Raw genomic sequence first — 22,089 nt, 5'->3', positions numbered from 1 at the left:
TGTAATGTCGTTTCCAGTGTCAGGAAGCTGGATTTGCATCCTTGGTCATGGGTTTTCCAGAAAGACAATGACCTCAAACATACTGTACTTTAAAGGGAATCTGTCACCCCTTTTTTGAGATATCATATAATGATATCATTCAATTGTGTGTCACATAAGGATTCTCTTAGTACTTTTGCTTCCCCCTGACCCCGCACCTTTCATGCATAAATACATCTGAACCGATATAAAAAAGGTATTTATGCATGAAAGGTGCGGGGTCAGGGGGAAGCAAAAGTACTAAGAGAATCCTTATGTGACACACAATTGAATGATATCATTATATGATATCTCAAAAAAGGGGTGACAGATTCCCTTTAAGAAGAACCAAGAAATGTATGGAAACAAAGCACTGGAGAGTTCTGAAGTGGCCAGCAGTGAGTCCGGATCTAAATTCAAGTGAACACCTGTGGAAAGATCTAAAAATTGTTGTTGGGAGAAGGCACCCTTCTAACATTCAAGATTAAAATATGGCTAGCCAATACCTCGCAATTACATATACACACATTAAAGTGATAAAGTAAACCAGTGATCAATTACAATATGGTTGGATCTCAAGTTCTCAATCAGCAAAAACATCATAATTGCACATCGTTTCGCTTTATCACTTTAATGTCTGTATATCATTGTGAGGTACTGGCTACCCATATTTTAACCTTGAATTTTAAAAGTTATATTTTATCTATGATATCTAATCCTGCTTACCACTACTTAAAGCCCCGTCACACACAGCGACCTCACTAGCGAGATTGCTGATTTTGTGACGCCACAGCGATCTCGCCAGCGAGATCGCTGTGTGTGACGGGGATTAGCGACCGGCCCCCCTGCCAGGTATTGCTGATCGTGCTTGATCGGCCTGGGCCGCTTTTCGAACGCTGGTCTCCCGCTGGCCAGCACGCATCCAGGATCCGCATGGCTCTTAAATACCCGATGTTTACCTTGGAAACCAGCATGTACGCTGGTTTCCAAGTTAAACAGCGGGTATCCAGGAGCCGCAGCTCCTGGATACCCGATGTTTACATTAGAAACCAGCGTCCAGCGTCGCTGGTCCTGATCGCTGGAGGGGCTGTCTTGTGACAGTTCACCAGCGATCAGCCTAACGATGTCCCAGCGATCTTATCATGTCGGATCGTTGGTGGGATCGCTGGGACCTCGTTATGTGTAGCCCAGATCTTAGATTGATTAGATTCTTGTACCCCTAGTGGGTTTTGTTTGTCTGAGAAGGCACCCTTCAAATATGAGAGACCTGGAGCAGTTTGCAAAAGAAAAGTGGTCCAAAATTCTAGATGACAGGTGTAAGAAGCTTATTGATGGTTATAGGAAGCAATTGATTACACTTGTTTATTCCGAAGGGTGTGCAACAATATATTAAGTTAAGGGTGTTAACAATTTTGTCCAATTTGTCCTTTTTTTCCTCTTTTTTTGTTGTTCAAATACACACAAAGGAAATAAAGATGTATAACAAAATATATGCAAATGCACTAATTTTCTGAAAGAAAAACAAAACTTTTTACTGGAGTAATTTCAAAGTTGCCAAGACTTTTGGCCATGACTATTAATATACAGGAAATCTTGTGTCCTCTCCTCAATTACAAGGGATGGTCTTAGGAAAAGATCCCCTCCTCTTATGCCCCATTAGAGAGGGTTATAGAATGGGAAAGCCTTACTAAGACACTCCCAGACAAAACAGCTCATTGATGGGTTAAAGAAGTCACCTTATATTTAAGAAGAACTTGTCTGTGAGGTTCCGGCTGAAATTTATTACATCAGATACATTTAAGAGTCTGCAATAAAATCATCATCAAAAGATACCCACATCCAAAAAAAAACAAACAAGAAATCTATCATGTCATAATTCTTCCTTTTTACAATTTCAGAAAAATATTTTGTTACAAACAGAAATGTTATGAGAGGTTTTATGATCAACAGAAAAACAACTTTATTAAAGGGAGTCTGTCAGCTTTTATTAAAGGGAGTCTGTTTAGCCTGTAAACTGCCTAAACATTTATATAGGCCGATTTAAATCATGTTAGGTTAGTAGAGCCTAACTTGAATCAACTTTTATTTGATATGCAAAATGAAGGCGCATCAGTGCACCCTTGGCGTGGCCTATGCTTTGGTGAACCGTTACGCCCTCCTAGTTCCATAATAAAGCCGTTACTTCACATTGATTGACTTGATTCTAAGGCTCAAAGTGAACGCTGCATCTCCTGTCTGTGCCTGCAAACTGACACTGGATGATTGCAGCAACAAGCTCATAGTGTAGCAAGGTGCAGCCACAAACAGGTAGGAGCCCACCGCACACCGCAGCCATTGTGTGCATGCCTGCACTGACACTATGAGAGCACTGCCGCCATCATACAGGCCACGCACCATAATGTCTTCATTTACATAACTGTCAAATTCAAAATTTTCTATTATTAGTTTTACCAAGTTATATAGCATCATTCATTCCACAGTGCTTTACAGACATCGTCATCACTGTCCGCATTGGGGTTACAATCTACATTCCCTAGAGAAAGCCATGCAAGCACGGTGTAAACATACAAATTTCTTGCAGATGTCCTCATTTAGAGGCACGGAAGATAGAAAAAGCTTTTAAGTAAAACCTTTTTGCCCTATTCACCTGTGCATTTACCTGAGAAAATGCACCAATGTAATTGCAGATTGTATAGTCCAGATGCATGCTATATACCGCACAGATTCATTCATTACTTATTGAGTCACATTATAAAACACTGCACAGTACACTGTGTTTCAAAGTATTTTACAAAGTGTCATACAGATGCAATTTTTTGTTTTTCACATAATCTCATGAATGGTGTGTGTCTCAGGGCTGTTTTATCACTGCAATCAATCTCATACACTTGTGATAATTAGTTTGCCAGGTGAGTCCAATTAAAGTAAAATTGCTTAAGATGGACATCCACATCATTAAGCAGGCTACAGCTTTCAAACATTATGGGAAAGAAAAAGCATATTTCTACTACAGAAAAGGGTAAAATAGTGCAATGTTTGGACAAGGTCTGAAAATATTAGATATTTCAAACTTAAGCGTGATCATCGCACTGTGAAAACATGTAAATCAACAGCCGTGGAGACACCACCACATGTTTCTCAACGCAAGCAATGACTAGCCAGGTCTTTCACCGGGAAGGAACAACCACGGGAAGGGCAGTCTCCAATGAAGGAAACCACCTATGCCAAAAAATGGTATCCATCCACAGACAGCTGTTTCGGGGTATTGCCCCTCATCAGTGTGGAGTAGGAAACTGGCTAGTAGGAGCAATGCCTAGTAAAAGACTGCGAAAATGAGGATGAGTGACCTCATGGAGATCAACATCCGACACTGCGGAGACACCATCACATGTTTCTCAACGCAGTGATTCTAGAGCAATGCCCCCATCCCTTATGGGAAATATGCAAAAACATGTAAATCAACAGCCGCGGAGACACCATCACATGTTTCTCAACGCAAGCAATGACTAGCCAGGTCTTTCACCGGGAAGGAACAACCACGGGAAGGGCAGTCTCCAATGAAGGAAACCACCTATGCTAAAACATGGTATCCATCCACAGACAGCTGTTTCGGGGTATTGCCCCTCATCAGTGTGGAGTAGGAAACTGGCTAGTAGGAGCAATGCCTAGTAAAAGACTGCGAAAATGAGGATGAGTGACCTCATGGAGATCAACGTCCGACACTGCGGAGACACCATCACGTTTCTCAACGCAGTGATTCTAGAGCAATGCCCCCATCCCTTATGGGAAATATGCAAAAACATGTAAATCAACAGCCGCGGAGACACCATCACATGTTTCTCAACGCAAGCAATGACTAGCCAGGTCTTTCACCGGGAAGGAACAACCACGGGAAGGGCAGTCTCCAATGAAGGAAACCACCTATGCCAAAACATGGTATCCATCCACAGACAGCTGTTTCGGGGTATTGCCCCTCATCAGTGTGGAGTAGGAAACTGGCTAGTAGGAGCATTGCCTAGTAAAAGACTGCGAAAATGAGGATGAGTGACCTCATGGAGATCAACATCCGACACTGCGGAGACACCATCACATGTTTCTCAACGCAGTGATTCTAGCGCAATGCCCCCATCCCTTATGGGAAATATGCAAAAACATGTAAATCATCAGCCACGGAGACACCATCACATGTTTCTCAACGCAAGCAATGACTAGCCAGGTCTTTCACCAGGAAGGAACAACCACGGGAAGGGCAGTCTCCAATGAAGGAAACCACCTATGCCAAAACATGGTATCCATCCACAGACAGCTGTTTCGGGGTATTGCCCCTCATCAGTGTGGAGTAGGAAACTGGCTAGTGGGAGCAATGCTTAGTAAAAGACTGCGAAAATGAGGATGAGTGACCTCATGGAGATCAACATTCGACACTGCGGAGACACCATCACATGTTTCTCAACGCAGTGATTCTAGAGCAATGCCCCCATCCCTTATGGGAAATATGCAAAAACATGTAAATCAACAGCCACGGAGACACCATCACATGTTTCTCAATGCAAGCAATGACTAGCCAGGTCATTCACCGGGAAGGAACAACCACGGGAAGGGCAGTCTCCAATGAAGGAAACCACCTATGCCAAAACATGGTATCCATCCACAGACAGCTGTTTCGGGGTATTGCCCCTCATCAGTGTGGAGTAGGAAACTGGCTAGTAGGAGCAATGCCTAGTAAAAGACTGTGAAAATGAGGATGAGTGACCTCATGGAGATCAACATCCGACACTGCGGAGACACCATCACATGTTTCTCAACGCAGTGAATCTAGAGCAGTGCCCCCATCCCTAATGGGAAATATGCAAAAACATGTAAATCAACAGCTGCGGAGACACCATCACGTTTCTCAACGCAAGCAATGACTAGCCAGGTCTTTCACCAGGAAGGAACAACCACGGGAAGGGCAGTCTCCAATGAAGGAAACCACCTATGCCAAAACATGGTATCCATCCACAGACAGCTGTTTCGGGGTATTGCCCCTCATCAGTGTGGAGTAGGAAACTGGCTAGGAAGCAGGGAAGGAACAACCACGGGAAGGGCAGTCTCCAATGAAGGAAACCACCTATGGCTAGTAGGAGCAATGCCTAGTAAAAGACTGCGAAAATGAGGATGAGCCAGTGATGGTGTCTCCGCAGTGTCGGATGTTGATCTCCATGAGGTCACTCATCCTCATTTTCGCAGTCTTTTACTAGACATTGCTCCTACTAGCCAGTTTCCTACTCCACACTGATGAGGGGCAATACCCCGAAACAGCTGTCTGTGGATGGATACCATGTTTCGGCATAGGTGTTTCCTTCATTGGAGACTGCCCTTCCCGTGGTTGTTCCTTCCCGGTGAAAGACCTGGCTAGTCATTGCTTGCGTTGAGAAACATGTGATGGTGTCTCCGCGGCTGTTGATTTACATGTTTTTGCATATTTCCCATAAGGGATGGGGGCATTGCTCTAGAATCACTGCGTTGAGAAACATGTGATGGTGTCTCCGCAGTGTCGGATGTTGATCTCCATGAGGTCACTCATCCTCATTTTCGCATCGCACTGTGAAGACATTTGTGGCTGATACTGAGCACAGACAGGTTTGTGCGGATAAAGGCTTAATGAGGAAGGTTTCTCGAGTATCTTTGGAGTATCCACAAGCAAATGATCTATGAGGTTGGGAGGCAGTTCACATCAAAACAGCAGCTCTGTGAGGCTATTCTGACATCCTGCCAACAAATTCAAGCACAAACAACTCAATAGATGCAAGAATTGTGAAGGTGATATCAAAGATGTGCCATATGTTAACATGTAACTTGGTTTGTTGAGAAGTTTTTGATAGAAAAAACTTTTGATTTCAGTAAATATGACCTCTTAATACTGCAAACCCAACAAATGGCCATTTTCAGTTATTTACAACCTATAAAATGTTTGGAAACTGATGTGCATAATAATTTAGAACAACGCGTTTTGAGTTTTTTAGTTTTGAAAGAAATACTGTTATCATTGGGAGGTTTGCCCAGTAAAATGTGAGAATTTCCACATTATATTGACTCATTTGCATAGACCATGTAGGAAATTCAGAGAAATAAACATTTGCATAATAATTTGGAACGCGGTGTATACATTTTGCATAATAATAATAATAATCTTTATTTATATAGCGCCAACATATTCCGCAGCGCTTTACAGTTTAACAGTTTCAAAACACAAGTCATAAGTAACAACGTTAACAATACAATAATTAAAGCAAAATAAGACGAAATAAGACGACCCTGCTCATGAGAGCTTACAATCTACCATGAGGTGAGGGAGATACAAAGTACAGGTGTGTATTTACAATGATGCATTTACAATGAATGTCCAGCCATCTTGAGGGAGTGAAGGATAGATGGAGATAGTGAATGGGCTACACATGCACACTTACACATAGAATGACTTTGATTAGTGAACGTGATATGCCGCTCTGAACAAATGTGTTTTGAGGGAGCGCCTAAAACTATGCAAAATGTGGTTAGTCCTAATTTTTTGGGGTAGAGCATTCCAGAGGATAGGAGCAGCACGGGAGAAGTCTTGGAGTCGGGAGTGGGAGGTACGGATTAGTGCAGAGGTTAGTCGAAAGTCGTTTGCAGAGCGCAGCGATCGGCTAGGCTGATAGACAGAAATGAGGGAGGAGATGTAGGGGGGTGCCGCACCCTGGAGAGCTTTGTGGGTGACAACAAGTACTTTGAATTGGATCCTATAATGAATGGGCAGCTAGTGTAATGACTGACGAAGAGCGGTCACGTCCGAGTACCGATTAGCCAGATGGACGACCCTGGCCGCTGCTTTAAGTATGGACAGGAGAGGGGATAGTCGAGTGACGAGGAGGCCAATTAATAGAGCGTTGCAGTAATCCAGGCGGGAGTGGATCAATGCTACAGTGAGGGTTTTTGTTGTTTCCATGGTGAGAAAAGGGTGGATTCTAGAGATGTTCTTTAGGTTTAAGCGGCAAGAGCGGGCAAGAGATTGTATATGGGATGTGAAGGAGAGATAGGTGTCAAACATAACACCCAGACAGCGCGCCTGCTGCCGGGGTGTTATTGTGGTACCACCCACGGAGAGGGAAATGTCAGATTTAGGGAGGTTAGTAGACGGCGGGAGCAGAAGAAGTTCAGTTTTGGAGAGGTTGAGTTTCAGATAGAGAGTGGACATGATATTGGAGACTGCGGACAGACAGTCACTGGCGTTCTGTAGTACAGAGGGGGTAAGGTCGGGGGAAGACGTATATAGTTGTGTGTCATCAGCATAAAGATGGTACCAAAAGCCAAATCTGCGGATGGTCTGTCCAATTGGGGCTGTGTAGAGAGAGAAGAGAAGGGGGCCAAGGACTGAGCCCTGAGGTACCCCGACAGCAAGAGGAAGAGGAGATTAAGTGGAGCCAGAGAACAAAACACTGAAGGAGCGGTCAGAGAGATAAGAAGAGAACCAGGAGAGAGCAGTGTCCTTAATGCCTAGTGACTGGAGCCTAGAGAGCAGGAGATGGTGGTCAACAGTACCGAAAGCTGCAGATAAGTCAAGAAGAATGAGCAGAGAGTGGTCACCGTTATGTTTTGCTGTCAGAAGGTCATTGGTCACTTTGATGAGTGCAGTTTCAGTCGACTGTAGGGGGTGGAAGCCGGACTGTGAAGGGTCTAAAAGGGAGTGAGTGGAGAGGTAACGGGTAAGGCGGGAGTAAACTAGGCGCTCCAAAAGTTTAGAGATGAAGGGGAGATTGGAGAGTGGTCTGTAGTTGTTTGTGCAGGATGGGTCGAGAGCGGGTTTCTTTAGTAATGGAGTAATGAAGGCGTGTTTGAAGGAGGATGGGAAAATGCCCGAGGAGAGGGAGAGATTAAAGATTGTAGTTAGGTGGGTTGTGACGACTGGAGAGAGAGACTGGAGGAGATGTGAGGGAATGGGGTTGGTAGTGCATGTAGTCGGACGAGAAGAATAGAGGAGTCTGGAGACTTCATCTTCTGTGATAGGATCAAATGTGGAAAGTGAGCCAGGGGAGATGCAGGAAGGGATGGGAGTCACAGCACTTGGTGGTTGGGAGCAGGTTTCCTGACGGATATTATCTATTTTTTCTGTAAAGTGGGAGGCCAGGTCATCAGCACAAATGTCTGTGATAGGGGCTTGTGCTTTTAGCCTGAGGGAGTGAAAAGTGTCAAAAAGTTTCTTGGGGTTGTTGGATAGTGAGGAGATCAGGGTGGTGAAGTAGGTCTGTTTGGCGAGGTGAAGGGCAGCGTTATAGGTTCTTAACATAAATTTGAAGTGGATGAAGTCTTCTGGTGTGCGGGTTTTTCTCCATAGGCGTTCAGCACTCCTAGAGCATCGCTGGAGAAGTTGAGTTTGCGATGTGAGCCAGGGCTCTTTTACTCTGTACTTGGAGGTTCTGAGGATGAGGGGAGCTACTTGGTCAAGGGTGCTTCTAAGAGTGTCATTGTAGTGATGAACAGCCAGATTAGGACAGGAAAAAGAGGAGATTGGGGACAGTAATGAGTGTAGGGAGTCTGAAAGTGTCTGAGGGTTAATGGCTTGTTGATTTCTCACTGTGTGGTAGGTAGGAGTGAGCTGGGGTGGGCGAGGATTTGTGAGCGTGAAGGAGAGAATGTTGTGGTCAGAGAGTGGAAGCAGTGAGTTATTTAGGTGGGAGATTGAACATAGCCGGCCGAAGACCAGATCAAGGGTGTTACAGTCCTTGTGTGTCTCAGAGGTTGAAAGCTGTGAGAGGCCTAGAGAGGTGGTTAGTGATAGAAGCTGGGATGCAGATGTGGAAGTAGGGCTGTTAATGGGGATGTTGAAGTCTCCCAGGATAAGGGTTGGTAGTTCTGAGGACATGAAGTGCGGCAGCCAGGCTGAAAAGTGGTCAAGGAAGTGGGTGGGTGAGCCTGGGGGCTGGTATAAGACCGCTACTCTGAGGGAGAGGGGACGGAAGAGCCTGATGGTGTGGACCTCAAAAGAAGGAAATAAGAGTGATGGAACTGGGGGGATGACCTGTAAAGTGCATTTTGGGGACAAGAGTATGCCGACTCCACCACCATGTCTGTTTGTGGGTCTTGTGGAGTGAGAGAATTGTAAGCCACCATAGGAAGTGGCAGCAGGAGAGACAGTGTCAGAATCCTGAATCCGGGTTTCAGTGAGGGCCATCAGATTAAGAGAGTTGTTCACAAAGTAGTTGTGTAGGAAAGGAAGCTTGTTACAAGCAGACCGTGGATTCCAGAGGGCACAATTAAAAGATGGAGATGAGGGAGTGCAAGTAATATTAATAAGATTATTATGGTTTCGATATGAGGTAAGGTAGGGGTTGAGGTTGGGGGATGGTGGACCAGGGTTGGGGGAGATGTCCCCTGAAATCAGTAGGAGTAGGAAGATAAAGAGCAAATAGTTGTTGGAATTGTAAGTAGGTTTTTTCTGCGATGTGTTTGAGCAAGATGGGCTGAGGTTTCTCAGGAAGGTGAGGAGTGCATGGGAGCTGTACATGGGAGAGGGAAGTATAGAGGGGCTGATGTGAATGAGTCGTGATGGAGGGGGGATAGGCTGGTGAATGTGGATGGCAAGGGAACACAGGAGGATAAAAATAAAGCACATGGCTAAAAATACAGCAAAGTGTGGGTTACCTGACTCCTGCCCTGACTAACTGCCATGTATAACTGCCGTTTTCCAAAAGCAGAATGCTTTTGTATTGTATATTTCCGATAAGCGTAGTTTTTTCTTATACCAGAGATAGACACACACACATACAAGGCTTTTGCTTGCCAGGAGGTATTGAGTTAATCCACTTACCTGTCTATGGTTAAAGGAAAAATTTTCTCATCTTCTATGGCAATGAAGTACCTGTAACCACAAGGCAAAAGTGAACATTTTAAATCCAGCTGTGAAAGAAATATTAAGCATTTTTACAGTCTTTAACCCCTTTCCGATGTCAGGCGTAATAGTACACCGATGTCGGACTCCCTCCCTTTGATGTGGGCTTCGGCGATGAGGAAACTGAAAATTTTTCAAATAAGATATATTACAAAGTTGCTTATTTCATGTGAACTACTGATTTATGAAATAAAAAATGTAAATGACAGCTTCTCTTTAAATGTATTTTTAAAACATTTGAGGTTTTTTCTTCATTACTCATATCACAACCTATATTAAAACAAAGCTTGCAATTTTCACACTAGAAAATCTAATTAACAGGTTAATGTTTATGTAGTCCGGGACAGATGTTTGTTGTGGTGGAGTCTGATTTTGGACTGATGATCCTTTTGTTCTTTAGATATAAGCTGCCACCATAGATGACTGGCAGCTCCTCTCTCATAAAGAACATAAGAATGCAAAGAGGAGCAAGTGCTCCTATGTAGGGGACAGTCAGTCGAGGTATTTGCCAGTCGAACAATCAGCCGGACCATTGTTCATCTGACAGATATCAAAGAAGTGTATGGGAAGCTTTAAACTCCTACTTCAAGTTGGCCACATTTATATTAGCAACAAAACACTGATTTAGACCATACTCATCATCAGTGCAAAGCAGTATCGTAGCTACCGGGGTGGAGGAGCCCGGGCCCACCCGGAGCTGCCGCTACCCTTAACTATATTGGCATGCGCAGAATGCCAATATAGTTGAATTCTACAATAGAGTGGGGAGACATTAAAACTTGTATGGTGACTGTGGAGGCATCATAAAGTATGGGGGCCCCTCATTCAGTGGGAGGGGGTCTTCATACATTGTAGCAGCTTCTGTGTGGGCCCTCCTACATAAAGGAGCACTGCTTTTGTACCAAACAGCAGGTGCAGTAATAGGGACACAGCGTCCAGATGTTACAGCATAGTGGATGAGATTTCAATAAATCCATCTCCACTATGCGTGCACAGACGCCTCCGGCTTCCCTGCGGAGAAGCACAAGCGGCACGTCTTTCCAGACCACAGCATGTCAATTTATGTAGCAGAGATACTCTGTCTCCGCTGCGTAAATTACCCATTCACTATCATTAGATGCGGTAAAACCACATTATCTTTCTAGTCATATGCGTATTAATGCTGGAATGCAGCTTACTACGCATGTGTACTAATTTAAATAAAGGTGCACCTTGTTTCTGCAGGAAGTACACGTACACTGTAATTCTCAAGATTAGCTGAGCTGATCGCGAGAATTGCCGTGCATGTGAACACCGGTGAAGGGGTTCTCTGGTCACTGGCAAAGTTCTCACGATCAGCTGATCACGAGAAATGCAGTGCACGTGACCACCGGGGACAAAGTTATCTCCGGTGATCATCTTCAAGCTTCGCTGTGTCTGGATGTCAGGCTGCATGGTAGAATAATGCCACCGTTCAGCCTAAGGCATCCAGATGTAGCAGAGATGGAGTCATCATGGGACAGTACAGTATGTATACCTTGTTGGCAGACAGGTAAGGATATTGTTGCTTTTTTATTTTATTTCTCTTATAAGAGAACGAGGGCGTCGGTGGAATAAGCAATGCAATACATATGGTTTAATTAAGATCGCCTCACCGTGTCCTATAGTATAATTCAGTCCGTACTGCCATGTAATGGGTCTCTAGCCAATAGTTGTGACTTGCGACTTATAGGAATGAAATTTTGGAGAGTCCCAAAATAAATAAAATCCTCAATTTATTTCAATTTATATAAAAGTTCATACAGGTTGGGGATACATCACAATGAGTTTCTGGCAAAAGCCCTTATTCACTGAGATGAACACATGCGGAATCACCGCTTGTACAGAAGGGGGCAGTGCAGGTATCCGCTACGTTCAATGCGCTGCCCATCCGGAACGTGGAGACATACCCTAACAGCCGCAAAACATGAATCTCTCACTCTGTGCATACCCAAGGACCCTCGGCAAACTAAAGCAATGACCACTTGTGCTCATCACTACTAGCTATGACTCTGTTGCAAAGGTCATTGTGGCAGGAGAGTGAGGTTATAATCTGACTTTGCCTATTGTAAATGGTGGATCCTGTTTTAATCTGTACACAGTAAATAAAAGTCAAATCAGTAGCTTAAAGGAGTTGCCCGGGTTAACGTACAGATGATCTTCCCTATGGATAGGTCATCAATATCTTATCCATGGGGTCCAACACCCGACATCCCCAATGATTGGCTGTGATCTGCTCCAGCAGAGGTTGGTTGTAATCAGTGCACAGATCTATGCTACTTCTGCTCTGTACATGACTTACATCCGGATGTCGCTGGAACAGATAGTTTATTAGTGGGGGCGTCAGACCACGCCAACATATATATGTAATTAATATGTTAGTTCTGGCTTCGCCCTTTGACTATCTTACACTACTTACACAATCCATAAACCAACTGTAGTGAATAGAGACATAACCAGAGGTAGAAACATCCACAGGCTGCACTGCTTGGCATCCATATCTGTAGGAAGAACATAATAAAAATGTTATCATAATTCCAAAACATATTCTCTATTTTTAAGTTGAAAAATATATATTTTCCAATCTGATTTTTCATTATTAAAAATAAAAGATTTGAGTGAAATTACTCCACATTTACAGTAGTCTGGCGACCTTTAAGTACTAAAACTTAAAAAAGTTGTTTTTTTTTCCTTATCTTTTTAATTTAAAAGAAAAACTTTGATATTTCTTTTTAATTTATTTGCATGCCACAAATCCCTTCCTGTTGACAGCCCTTAAATCATTAAATCATAACTCTGAAAAGGTTCAGGGGTTGCAATCGCACCAGGGTCCTTGAGACTAAAGCCCCTGTCACACACAGCGATCTCGCTAGCGAGATCGCTGCTGAGTCACAAGTTTTGTGACACAACAGCGATCTCACCAGCGAGATCGCTGTGTATGACACTGACCAGCGACCGGCCCCCCTGCCGGGTATCGCTGATCGTCCTGGAATGGCCAGGACATTTTTTAGATCGCTGGTCTCCCGCTGGCCAGCACGCATCGCTGAGTGTGACAGGTGGGAGACCAGCGATCAGCAACACTGGAGCTGGTAACTAAGGTAAACCGCGGGTTACTAAGGCCTCTTTCACACTTCCGTTTTTTACAATCAGTCACAATCCGCCAGGTTTTGAAAAAAACGGATCCTCAATTTTTTTTTGAGGATCCGTTTTTTTCCCCATTGACTTGCATTAATGGCGGATTGTGACGGATTGCTGTCCGTTGCATCCGTTTTTTTTGAGGATCCGCCAAAAATTGCTGTCCGTCACCATCCTCAAAGATTTCAAAACGGAGCTTGTAACGTTTTTTTCTGTGGCGGATCCTCCAGACACTCATTTAACCCGAAATTCAAAACTCTCTCTCTCTCTCTTCCCCCCCCCCTTCCCGGCCAGCATTTCATTTAAATTTCCGCATTTTCAGGATCCGTCTAAAAACGGATCCTGTGCCATCCGTTCACATCAGTTAACAACGGATCCGCTTGAATGACTTTTTGGCGGATTTGAACTGATGCAAAAAAACTGAAGTGTGAAAGAGGTAAGCGGCACGCAGCACTTAGAAACCCGATGTGTACCTTAGTTACCAGCGTGCTGGTGCAGGGAGCTGGTAACCAAGGTACCCATCGGGTTTCTAAGTGCTGCGCACCGCTTAGAAACCCGATGTGTACTTTGGTTACCAGCTCCCTGGTAACTAAGGTATAATGAAACTAGGAAACATAAGAGCGCAATAGGGTCTTATCTGGTGATAAATGGAATAAATATGAAAAAAGTCTACTCACCCTTTCCAGGAGAGGTATAAGCATATAAACTCGCCGTCAGCTTGCTGCACGCCCGAAGGTCCACTGCGTGACCTCCAATGCAAATCCTTAAGGATATAAAGTTATTCTCGGGCTTACTGTGCGCTGCTTGACCGGAATGAAATCACCACAATATGAGTGCATCAGTCAGGGTTTGTTCAAATATTGCATGTATTTAACCAGAAGCCGCTGTATCAGTTCCCCTTATGTCAACCCCTGAAGAAGTGGTTCACACTTTGAAACGCGTAGGGAAATAAATGGTCAAATTTCTCATATTTGGTGATTTCATTCCGGTCAAGCAGCGCACAGTAAGCCCGAGAATAACTTTATATCCTTATGGTAACTAAGGTACACAGTAGGTAACTAAGTGACTTGTCTGGCAGCTCACCAGCGATCATGTAGCGACACACCAGCGATCCTGACAAGGTCATATCGTTGTTGGGATCACTGGTGCGTCGCTATGTGTGACGGGGCCCTAAGGGATTCCAATAAGTCCCTTTGTTCCATAGGAGAAGACCATTACTATTAGGCTGGGGTCACACTAGAGATTTTAAAATTGTTCTGATTTTGTTCCTGCAAAAGTTGGACGAGTGTAACATAGTAACATATTTATTAATGACCTTGTAGGGGGCATAGAGAGTAGAATTTCAATATTTGCAGATGACACTAAACTCTGCAGGGTAATCAATACAGAGGAGGACAATTTTATATTACAGGAGGATTTATGTAAACTAGAAGCTTGGGCTGATAAATGGCAAATGAGCTTTAATGGGGATAAATGTAAGGTCATGCACTTGGGTAGAACGAATAAGATGTATAATTATGTGCTTAATTGTAAAACACTGGGCAAAACGGTCACTGAAAAAGACATGGGTGTATGGGTGGACGACAAACTCACATTTAGTGGTCAGTGTCAGGCAGCTGCTGCAAAAGCCAATAAAATAATGGGAGTCATTAAAAGAGGCATAGATGCTCATGAGGAGAACATAATTTTACCTCTATATAAGTCACTAGTGCGACCACACTTAGAATACTGTGCACAGTTCTGGTCTCCGGTGTATAAGAAAGACATAGCTGAACTGGAGCGGGTGCAGAGAAGAGCGACCAAGGTTGTTAGAGAACTGGGGTCTGCAATACCAAGACAGGTTATTACACCTGGGGTTATTTAGTTTGGAAAATCGAAGACTTAGGGGTGATCTTATTACAATGTATAAATATATGCGGGGACAATACAAAGACCTTTCTAATGATCTTTTTACTCTTAGACCTGTGACGGGGACAAGGGGGCATCCTCTACGTCTGGAGGAAAGAAGGTTTAAGCATAATCACAGACGTGGATTCTTTACTGTAAGAGCAGTGAGACTATGGAACTCTCTGCTGTATGATATTGTAATGAGTGATTTCCTACTAAAATTTAAGAGGGGACTGGATGCCTTTCTTGAAAAGTATAATATTACTGGGTATATATGAGGAGAGGTGGACCTGATAGTGAGATCTGCTTTTAGTGAGAGACAGAGGAATAGCTCAGTGTAAGAATGAAAAAGACTGAGATGAAGAATAGGATGCCGTACTGAGTGTGGCCATTAGAGGGCAGTGAGGAGCTCAGGAGAGAGTGGTTACATAACTGCCAGGGGTCAAGGTCACCGTGATTGGTCAGAGGTCTCTGTCAGGTAATAGTGGGTGGAGCTACCTGGGCTGATAGTATAAAGGCTGAAGGAAGTTTCCAGAAGCTTCAGTCAGCCAGGGAAGCTTACTAGAAAGGAGGGTCTGCTGTTAGGAGAAAGGCAGCAGAGAGCCCTCAGAGAGCCTGACAGTGAAGATGGTCATGGGGGGGTGACCCAAAGGACGGTGGCAGCAGACGGTGACACCCTGAGAGTGATGACAACGGTGTACTCTGAACGGTGAAGCGCTGTGGTACAAGTGCCTAGGGCAGCCACAGTGAGGAGAACCGCAGGGGACACCACGACTGTGACAGAGAAAAAGAAGGTACCCGGGTCTGTTTAAAAAGCAATTGCCAAAAGTCCTGTCAGGGTTTGTGGACGTTATCAAGGAAGTGGACGAATAAAACACGGACCTGTTGAATACACTTTCCTGTCTCAGTCTGCAGTCTGTCTGCGCTAAGAAGTGGGTCACCCCCCCAGTTCTGTGGGATCAGCACACCTTCCTCACCTATCAGCATCAATATCACATCAGCAGCACTACCTAAATTACCCCATCCTCGCCACCCTCTACATTTGGAGTAGTCGGCAGGATAGTTGCCGCCAATACAACATCTTCAGCGGCAGGCCTGCTACCAAGTAGCAAAGGCCCCAAGCTGTGTGGGGTGAAGAATTGTTTCGTTGTTGTTCCCTGTGGATTACAATTTAAAAACTGGACTGTGCATTGCTGGCTGCCAATAAAATGGCTGTGGTGATTTGGCGCCCAAAGAAAGCGGTACAGACGTTGCTGATTGTGCTGGATGATCCGGGGCTTTGTCAAATCTGCCCCTGGGGGGAGTGGTGTTTGCCTGAAGAGAACTGTTCCCTTATGTTGGACCCTGGAAGATTGGTGGAGAAGCCCACAGCCGCAACCCCCAAGAACGGGAGTGGCCCGGGTGGAGAGACCTGCTGTGGCTGTTTGGCGCCATTCAGCTACTGGACCTTGGACGGCATGAGACACTGTAGCTGTCGGGGTATCGGACGCCAGGAATGGCGATGGCACCAAGAATTGGAGACTCGTCGGGAGACCTGCTCAGGGAGCCTCCCCGTGGAGCTGTTGTGCCTGGAGGCCAGCACTGCCGGACGGCGGGGTGAAAATCAACGGCCGATGAAGGAGAGGTGGGAGAGTCTGCTGGAAGCCACGGCGGCTGGGCAGGTGAACGTGCCCCCGGCCCCGCCAGCGACTCCCAGGGCAAACCCCATCCCCACGGGCCATGCAACGAACAGACCATGGGGCCTTGACACCAGTCCTCGGCCTCCCCGCCCACCTCTATATGATGTGGTGCCTCCCGCTCTGAGTGACAGCGTAGCCCCCGCCAAGCTGACCTCCAACCTATCGGTCTTACTCCCGGCCACTACTGAAATCGGGCCTTCAACTGCAGTGTCTGACTTACCGGAAAGTGCGGCCACTGTTTCATCTGTGGCCCTACCTGAGATTGCTTTGCCGGAGCCCGTGGAAGCCTTGGTACCAGCTGCGACCTCCCCTGCAGCCGCGCCAACGTCGCTGTCAAAGCCGGATGCGGCCTATTCACCATCGGAGCCTGCGGCTGCTTCTGTTCCGCCCTCAACCTCGACTGCGACCCACCCACCGGACTCTGCGGCCTATACCGGACCCTCCGCCTGGGTTGCGGAGGTCATTGAAGGAAAAAAGGCCAGAGAGCGGGAGATCTGGGGCTGCTGCATGAAAAAGGAGAGGCCGCCATGTCTGTTCCACGATCATACGGGCAGCTGGTATATATGGACACTGAAAAGGGCTATGGCTTTATTAGAGACAACACCGACTGCAAAGTATATTTAAACGTGGCCTCCATCAGACACGGCCGGGTTCCTCAACCAAGAGATCTAGTCTCCTACTATAAGGAGTATTGCCCCAGTGGCTATCACGCGGTAGCCGTCATCGCCTACCCTGAGGGGTACAAGCCTCCATTAAAGGACGAGGACTCCTGGGTCTCGGGCATCAGGGACACTCGAGGCCCAGAGGTATTTTTGGCATCCCAGAGACTCCACGGCTGTGGAGTCCCCCTGTTATGGTGAGACATCGGCCGCCAGGAGGTGGCCCGGAGCGCCTACTACATTGGACTGCCGGGACTGCAGTGCACCGTTGCACAATGAGGGGACTGTTCCGCATCCCCCATGAAAAAGAACACCCTACTCCTGGTGTAGCCGGGATGCCTATCAGAATTGTTGTTCATAAAGGAAGGGAGAACATCCTGTCCTCATCTGGTTAACATGTTTTTTTGAGTGTGTTGTTGTGTTTAAAAAGAAAAAAAACCTATAGGAAAATTTTTCTGTTTTGATAAATACATATTGCAGCAAATATAGAAAAATGTGTAGTGAATTTTAAATGTTAAAGTGTTATTTATTTTAAACAAGAAAATGTGTATTCAGCAGGTCCCGGGTACGGAGAGTATGACGACCACGACTTGTCCAGGTTGACAGGACGATGGGACAAGAAGAAGACTGACGGACCGGGTACCTGAGCAAGAGTCTGTGTGACAAAGGGGTCTGTGTGACCAAGGGTCTATGTGACCAAGAGTCTGTGTGACAAAGGGGTCTGTGTGACAAAGGGGTCTGTGTGACCGAGAGTCTGTGTGACAAAACGGTCTGTGTGACCAAGGGTCTGTGTGAACAACGGTCTGTGTGACAGAGGGTCTGTGTGACCGAGACGCCGACCATGACAGTGCCAGGTCTCTGACACCACTTTCACCCCAGGACGAGATTGTCGAGGATAACAATGGTTAAAGGAAGGGGGAATGAGGGGAGGTGGACCTGACAGAGAGATCTGCTTTTAGTGAGAGGCAGAGGAATAGCTCAGTGTAAGAATGGAAAACACTGAGATGAAGAATAGGGTGCCGTACTGAGTGTGGCCATTAGAGGGCAGTGAGGAGCTCAGGAGAGAGTGGTTACATAACTGCCAGGGGTCTCTGTCAGGAAATAGTGGGCGGAGCTACCTGGGCTGATAGTATAAAGGTTGAGGGAAGTTTCCAGAAGATTCAGTCAGCCAGGGAAGCTTACTAGAAAGGAGGGTCTGCTGTTAGGAAAAAGGCAGCAGAGAGCCCTCAGAGAGAGCCTGACAGTGAAGACGGTCATGGGGGGGTGACCCAAAGGACGGTGGCAGCAGACAGTGACACCCTGAGAGTGATGACAACGGTGTACTCTGAACGGTGAAGCGCTGTGGTGCAAGTGCCTAGGGCAGCCACAGTGAGGAGAACCGCAGGGGACACCACGACTGTGACACAGAGAGAAAAAGAAGGTACCCGGGTCTGTTTAAAAAGCAATTGCCAATAGTCCTGTCAGGGTTTGTGGAAGTTAAGGAAGTGGATGAATAAATCACGGACCTGTTGAATACGCTTTCCTGTCTCAGTCTCCAGTCTGTCTGCGCTAAGAAGTGGGTCACCACCCCAGTTCTGTGGGATCAGCACACCTTCCCCGCCTATCAGCATCAATATCACATCAGCAGCACCACCTAAATTACCCCATCCTTGCCACCCTCTACATATACACAAGTTTCCTTAATATTGCGTTGATCCAGGGAGCTAGTCTGATTGCCGTATGTGGAGTCGGGAAGGAATTTTTTTCCCCAATGTGAAGCTTAGGGTATGTGCACACGGTGCAGATTCTGCTGCGGATCCGCAGCGTTTCTGCAGCTGCAGGGCTACAGCAGATTTAGGTGCGTTGTACAGTACCGTTGTTTTCAATGGTAAACTGGAAAACGCAGTGCACATGCTGCGGATTTTTCCGCGCGGTTTTGCTGCGGTTTACAATCCGCAGCATGTCAATTCTTTAGTGCAGAAACGCTGCAGTTTCACACCTCATCCATTATGAGGTGTAAAACCGCAGGCAAAACCACAGATAAAGTCCTGCGGATTTATCTGCGGTTTTTACTAGAAAATCTGCAGAGCCAAAAAACTCTGTGTGCACATAGCCTCACTGTTTGCCACATGGGGTTTTTTGCCTTCCTCTGGATCAACATGTTAGGGCAAGTTAGGACAGGATATGGGTTGAACTAGATGGACTTAAAGTCTCCCTTCAACCTTAATAACTATGTTGCTATGTTACTATGACCTATATAAAAGATGACTAACTAAAACCGAATGACAGAAGTAAAGGACATAGATCCATTGGTGTTTAAAGTTTTGATCACATGAAAAAAAAAAAAGTATTTTACAGTACCAGCAAAGTGAATGAGGCTTTTGAAATCTTATACCCACATGCTTATTTTTTTCGTAGCAGATTTGAACCATCAACCATTTTTTTAAATCAACAGTATTATGTCAATTCTTTCAGTGTTTTTGCAGAGTTTTTTGACTCATTTGTTTGATTTGATCATCTACTTTTAGGACTTGTGTGAAATCCTGATGTATTTTTAAGTCAAATTTATACAATAAAATGGAAAATTCTGAAGGCTTCACAAACTTTCAAGCACCACTGTAAATGTGATATACTTTCATTTGTTCTTGTTACTTAATCTGAGCTACTTTTACAAACCATTGATATACTTGTGCGTACAGCTTAGGTGGCAAGACTCTGCCTTAGTATACAGGTTGTTGCCATTTTGCGGTTCCAGCAAATAGACATCCAGCTCTGAAGTAGAGTTTCTATTACATGATTTAAACAGTGCTATATCAAAATCCACTATAAATCTCTGCTATCCTGTGGTTTCAGCATTGCTAAATAAAATCTTCACTGTACAACTCTTCCAACTGTACAACTATTCCATGGTTCCAGCACTGCTACATCAAGCTCTGCCGTACAACTATGACACACTACTAAATTACTTTAGCTGCATTGAGCCTCTGCTGCAAAATCAACTGTTACACTGACTCCTCATCACTGAGCCAACTCTGCTACATCACTGTTTCAGCTCTGCTGCCTTTTTTCCATTTCAACTACATTTGTCATTGTTCCAGCTCAGCTACATCTGCCACTATTGTTCTAACTATTAAAAATCCAGTATAAGAACATTTTCATACAAATGCTGACGTGTACATATAAAGCGATGGATTTGCTAAAAAAAGTCACCTAGTTCCGCATAATTTGTAGCAGACTAGAGCGCCGCCTATTTACTGACTGCTACAAGAAAAATACATTACGAAACAATCACTGACCTCAGGGAGACCAATCAAAGAAAACACTGCGGCAGCCGGTAAAGGCGCTCAATCAGTGAAATCCTAGGTGCATTGCTCCCTGGGAAATACGAATATGCAAATAAAGTCCGTGGAGCCTCAAACACGGGACTAGCCTGATCTTCTTCCAAGGAAGGACCCATCCAAGGAGTGGCTCCTTTCGGAAACCACCCTTACCACCATATTAAGTGGCCCTTTAAGTCAATATCCAGCTCTTTACGAGTTTACAGATATGACAAGGGAAATACCTGGCCTTGGTTTCCGAAAGGAGCCACTCCTTGGCTGGGTCCTTCCCTGGAGGAAGATCTGGCTAGTCCCGTGTTTGAGACTCTTAAATGAGGCTCCACGGACTTTATTTGCATACTCGTATTTCCCAGGGAGCATTGCACCTAGGATTTCACTGATTGAGCGCCCTTGCCGGCTGCTGCAGTGTTTTCTTTGACTGGTCTCCCTGAGGTCAGTGATTGTTTTGTGATGTTGGTCTACTAGGCATTGCTCCCACCTAGCCAGAATCCTACTCCACACTGATGAGGGGCAACACCCCGAAACAGCTGTGTGTGGATGGATACCTGGCCTTGGTATTTCCCTTGTCATATCTGTAAAATCGTAAAGAAAAATACATTAGCCTGTATTTTAATTATGGAAGCATGATTATTTTCAATAGGCACAACTATTATCTAACATGTGAAAAACACTGGATAGAAAGTGTCGAAATTTAAAATGACGTACACAGTAGAGATAGCAATGCCTAATAATCTATAGACAGCCAGGACGAGTAGGAGAGCTGACAAAAAGAGGTAAAAAATGATGCAGCAAATAAAGGATGGGAGGCACAATGAGTGAATTATGGAATCTCAAATTAGACACAAGTGATGTACTATGCATTACTGTCCATTCATAATGTAAAGTCAATAATCCTTCTGGATAGAATAGCTGAGTCAGAGGTTGCAGAAAGATAGAAGTATTAACTAACAGCAGCACTCTGCTTTCCTGTTGCTTGCTTGTTTTCTTCAGTGCTTTTGGCCTCCATTGTCCGATCTGTATAACGTTTACTCAATTATATTGTCAGGTAATTGCAAAAAAAGAATACCACATATACTTTTTTTTCAAGGTAGGATGACACTTCATCCATAAAGACAGTGGCCTCTGTAGGATGAATGCCTGATAAATATATCCCCAATTGTAGGTGCAAATGCCTAAAAGGGGTTGTCTGGCCTTGGGGTACAAGCCTGAAGTCACTCAATGTGACTGAAGACTCATGAATCCTAGCAATGCATGTACTACACACTATGAGAATTCTCCGGTGCCGGGAGAGGATGGACTAGACATGTCCAGCTTTGCTAAATTCACTTGCATTGAGCAAGGCCACACATGTCTAGTTGGTATGTGACCGCATGTATGCAAGACACATACTTGCAGTTCCATGACAACTACTCCCAGTGCCAACACCAGAAAATCCTCACAGTGTGTGATGTGAGGATAAAAAACTCCTG

At 45.1% G+C, this 22,089-nt stretch overlaps 1 protein-coding gene across 1 annotated transcript in view; it reads right to left on the bottom strand.

The window, feature by feature from the left end:
• The window catches only part of TMEM150C (transmembrane protein 150C), a 378,392-nt gene that overhangs the window by 87,890 nt on the left and 268,413 nt on the right, over positions 1-22,089 (bottom strand). Inside the window, exons 3-4 of the mRNA XM_073542890.1 lie at positions 12,363-12,444; positions 9,845-9,895 (exon numbers count right to left, since the gene is read on the bottom strand). Of these exons, the coding sequence (XP_073398991.1) occupies positions 9,845-9,895; positions 12,363-12,442 (131 nt within the window). The 5' untranslated portion in view covers positions 12,443-12,444. The remainder of the gene's footprint in view (positions 1-9,844; positions 9,896-12,362; positions 12,445-22,089) is intronic.

This window comes from Dendrobates tinctorius, unplaced genomic scaffold (genome assembly GCF_039654945.1).
Source record: "Dendrobates tinctorius isolate UK_male_01 unplaced genomic scaffold, ASM3965494v1 ptg000011l, whole genome shotgun sequence".
In the NCBI taxonomy this organism is placed as follows: domain Eukaryota; kingdom Metazoa; phylum Chordata; class Amphibia; order Anura; family Dendrobatidae; genus Dendrobates; species Dendrobates tinctorius.
This window is presented reverse-complemented; position numbering and strand designations above follow the sequence as displayed.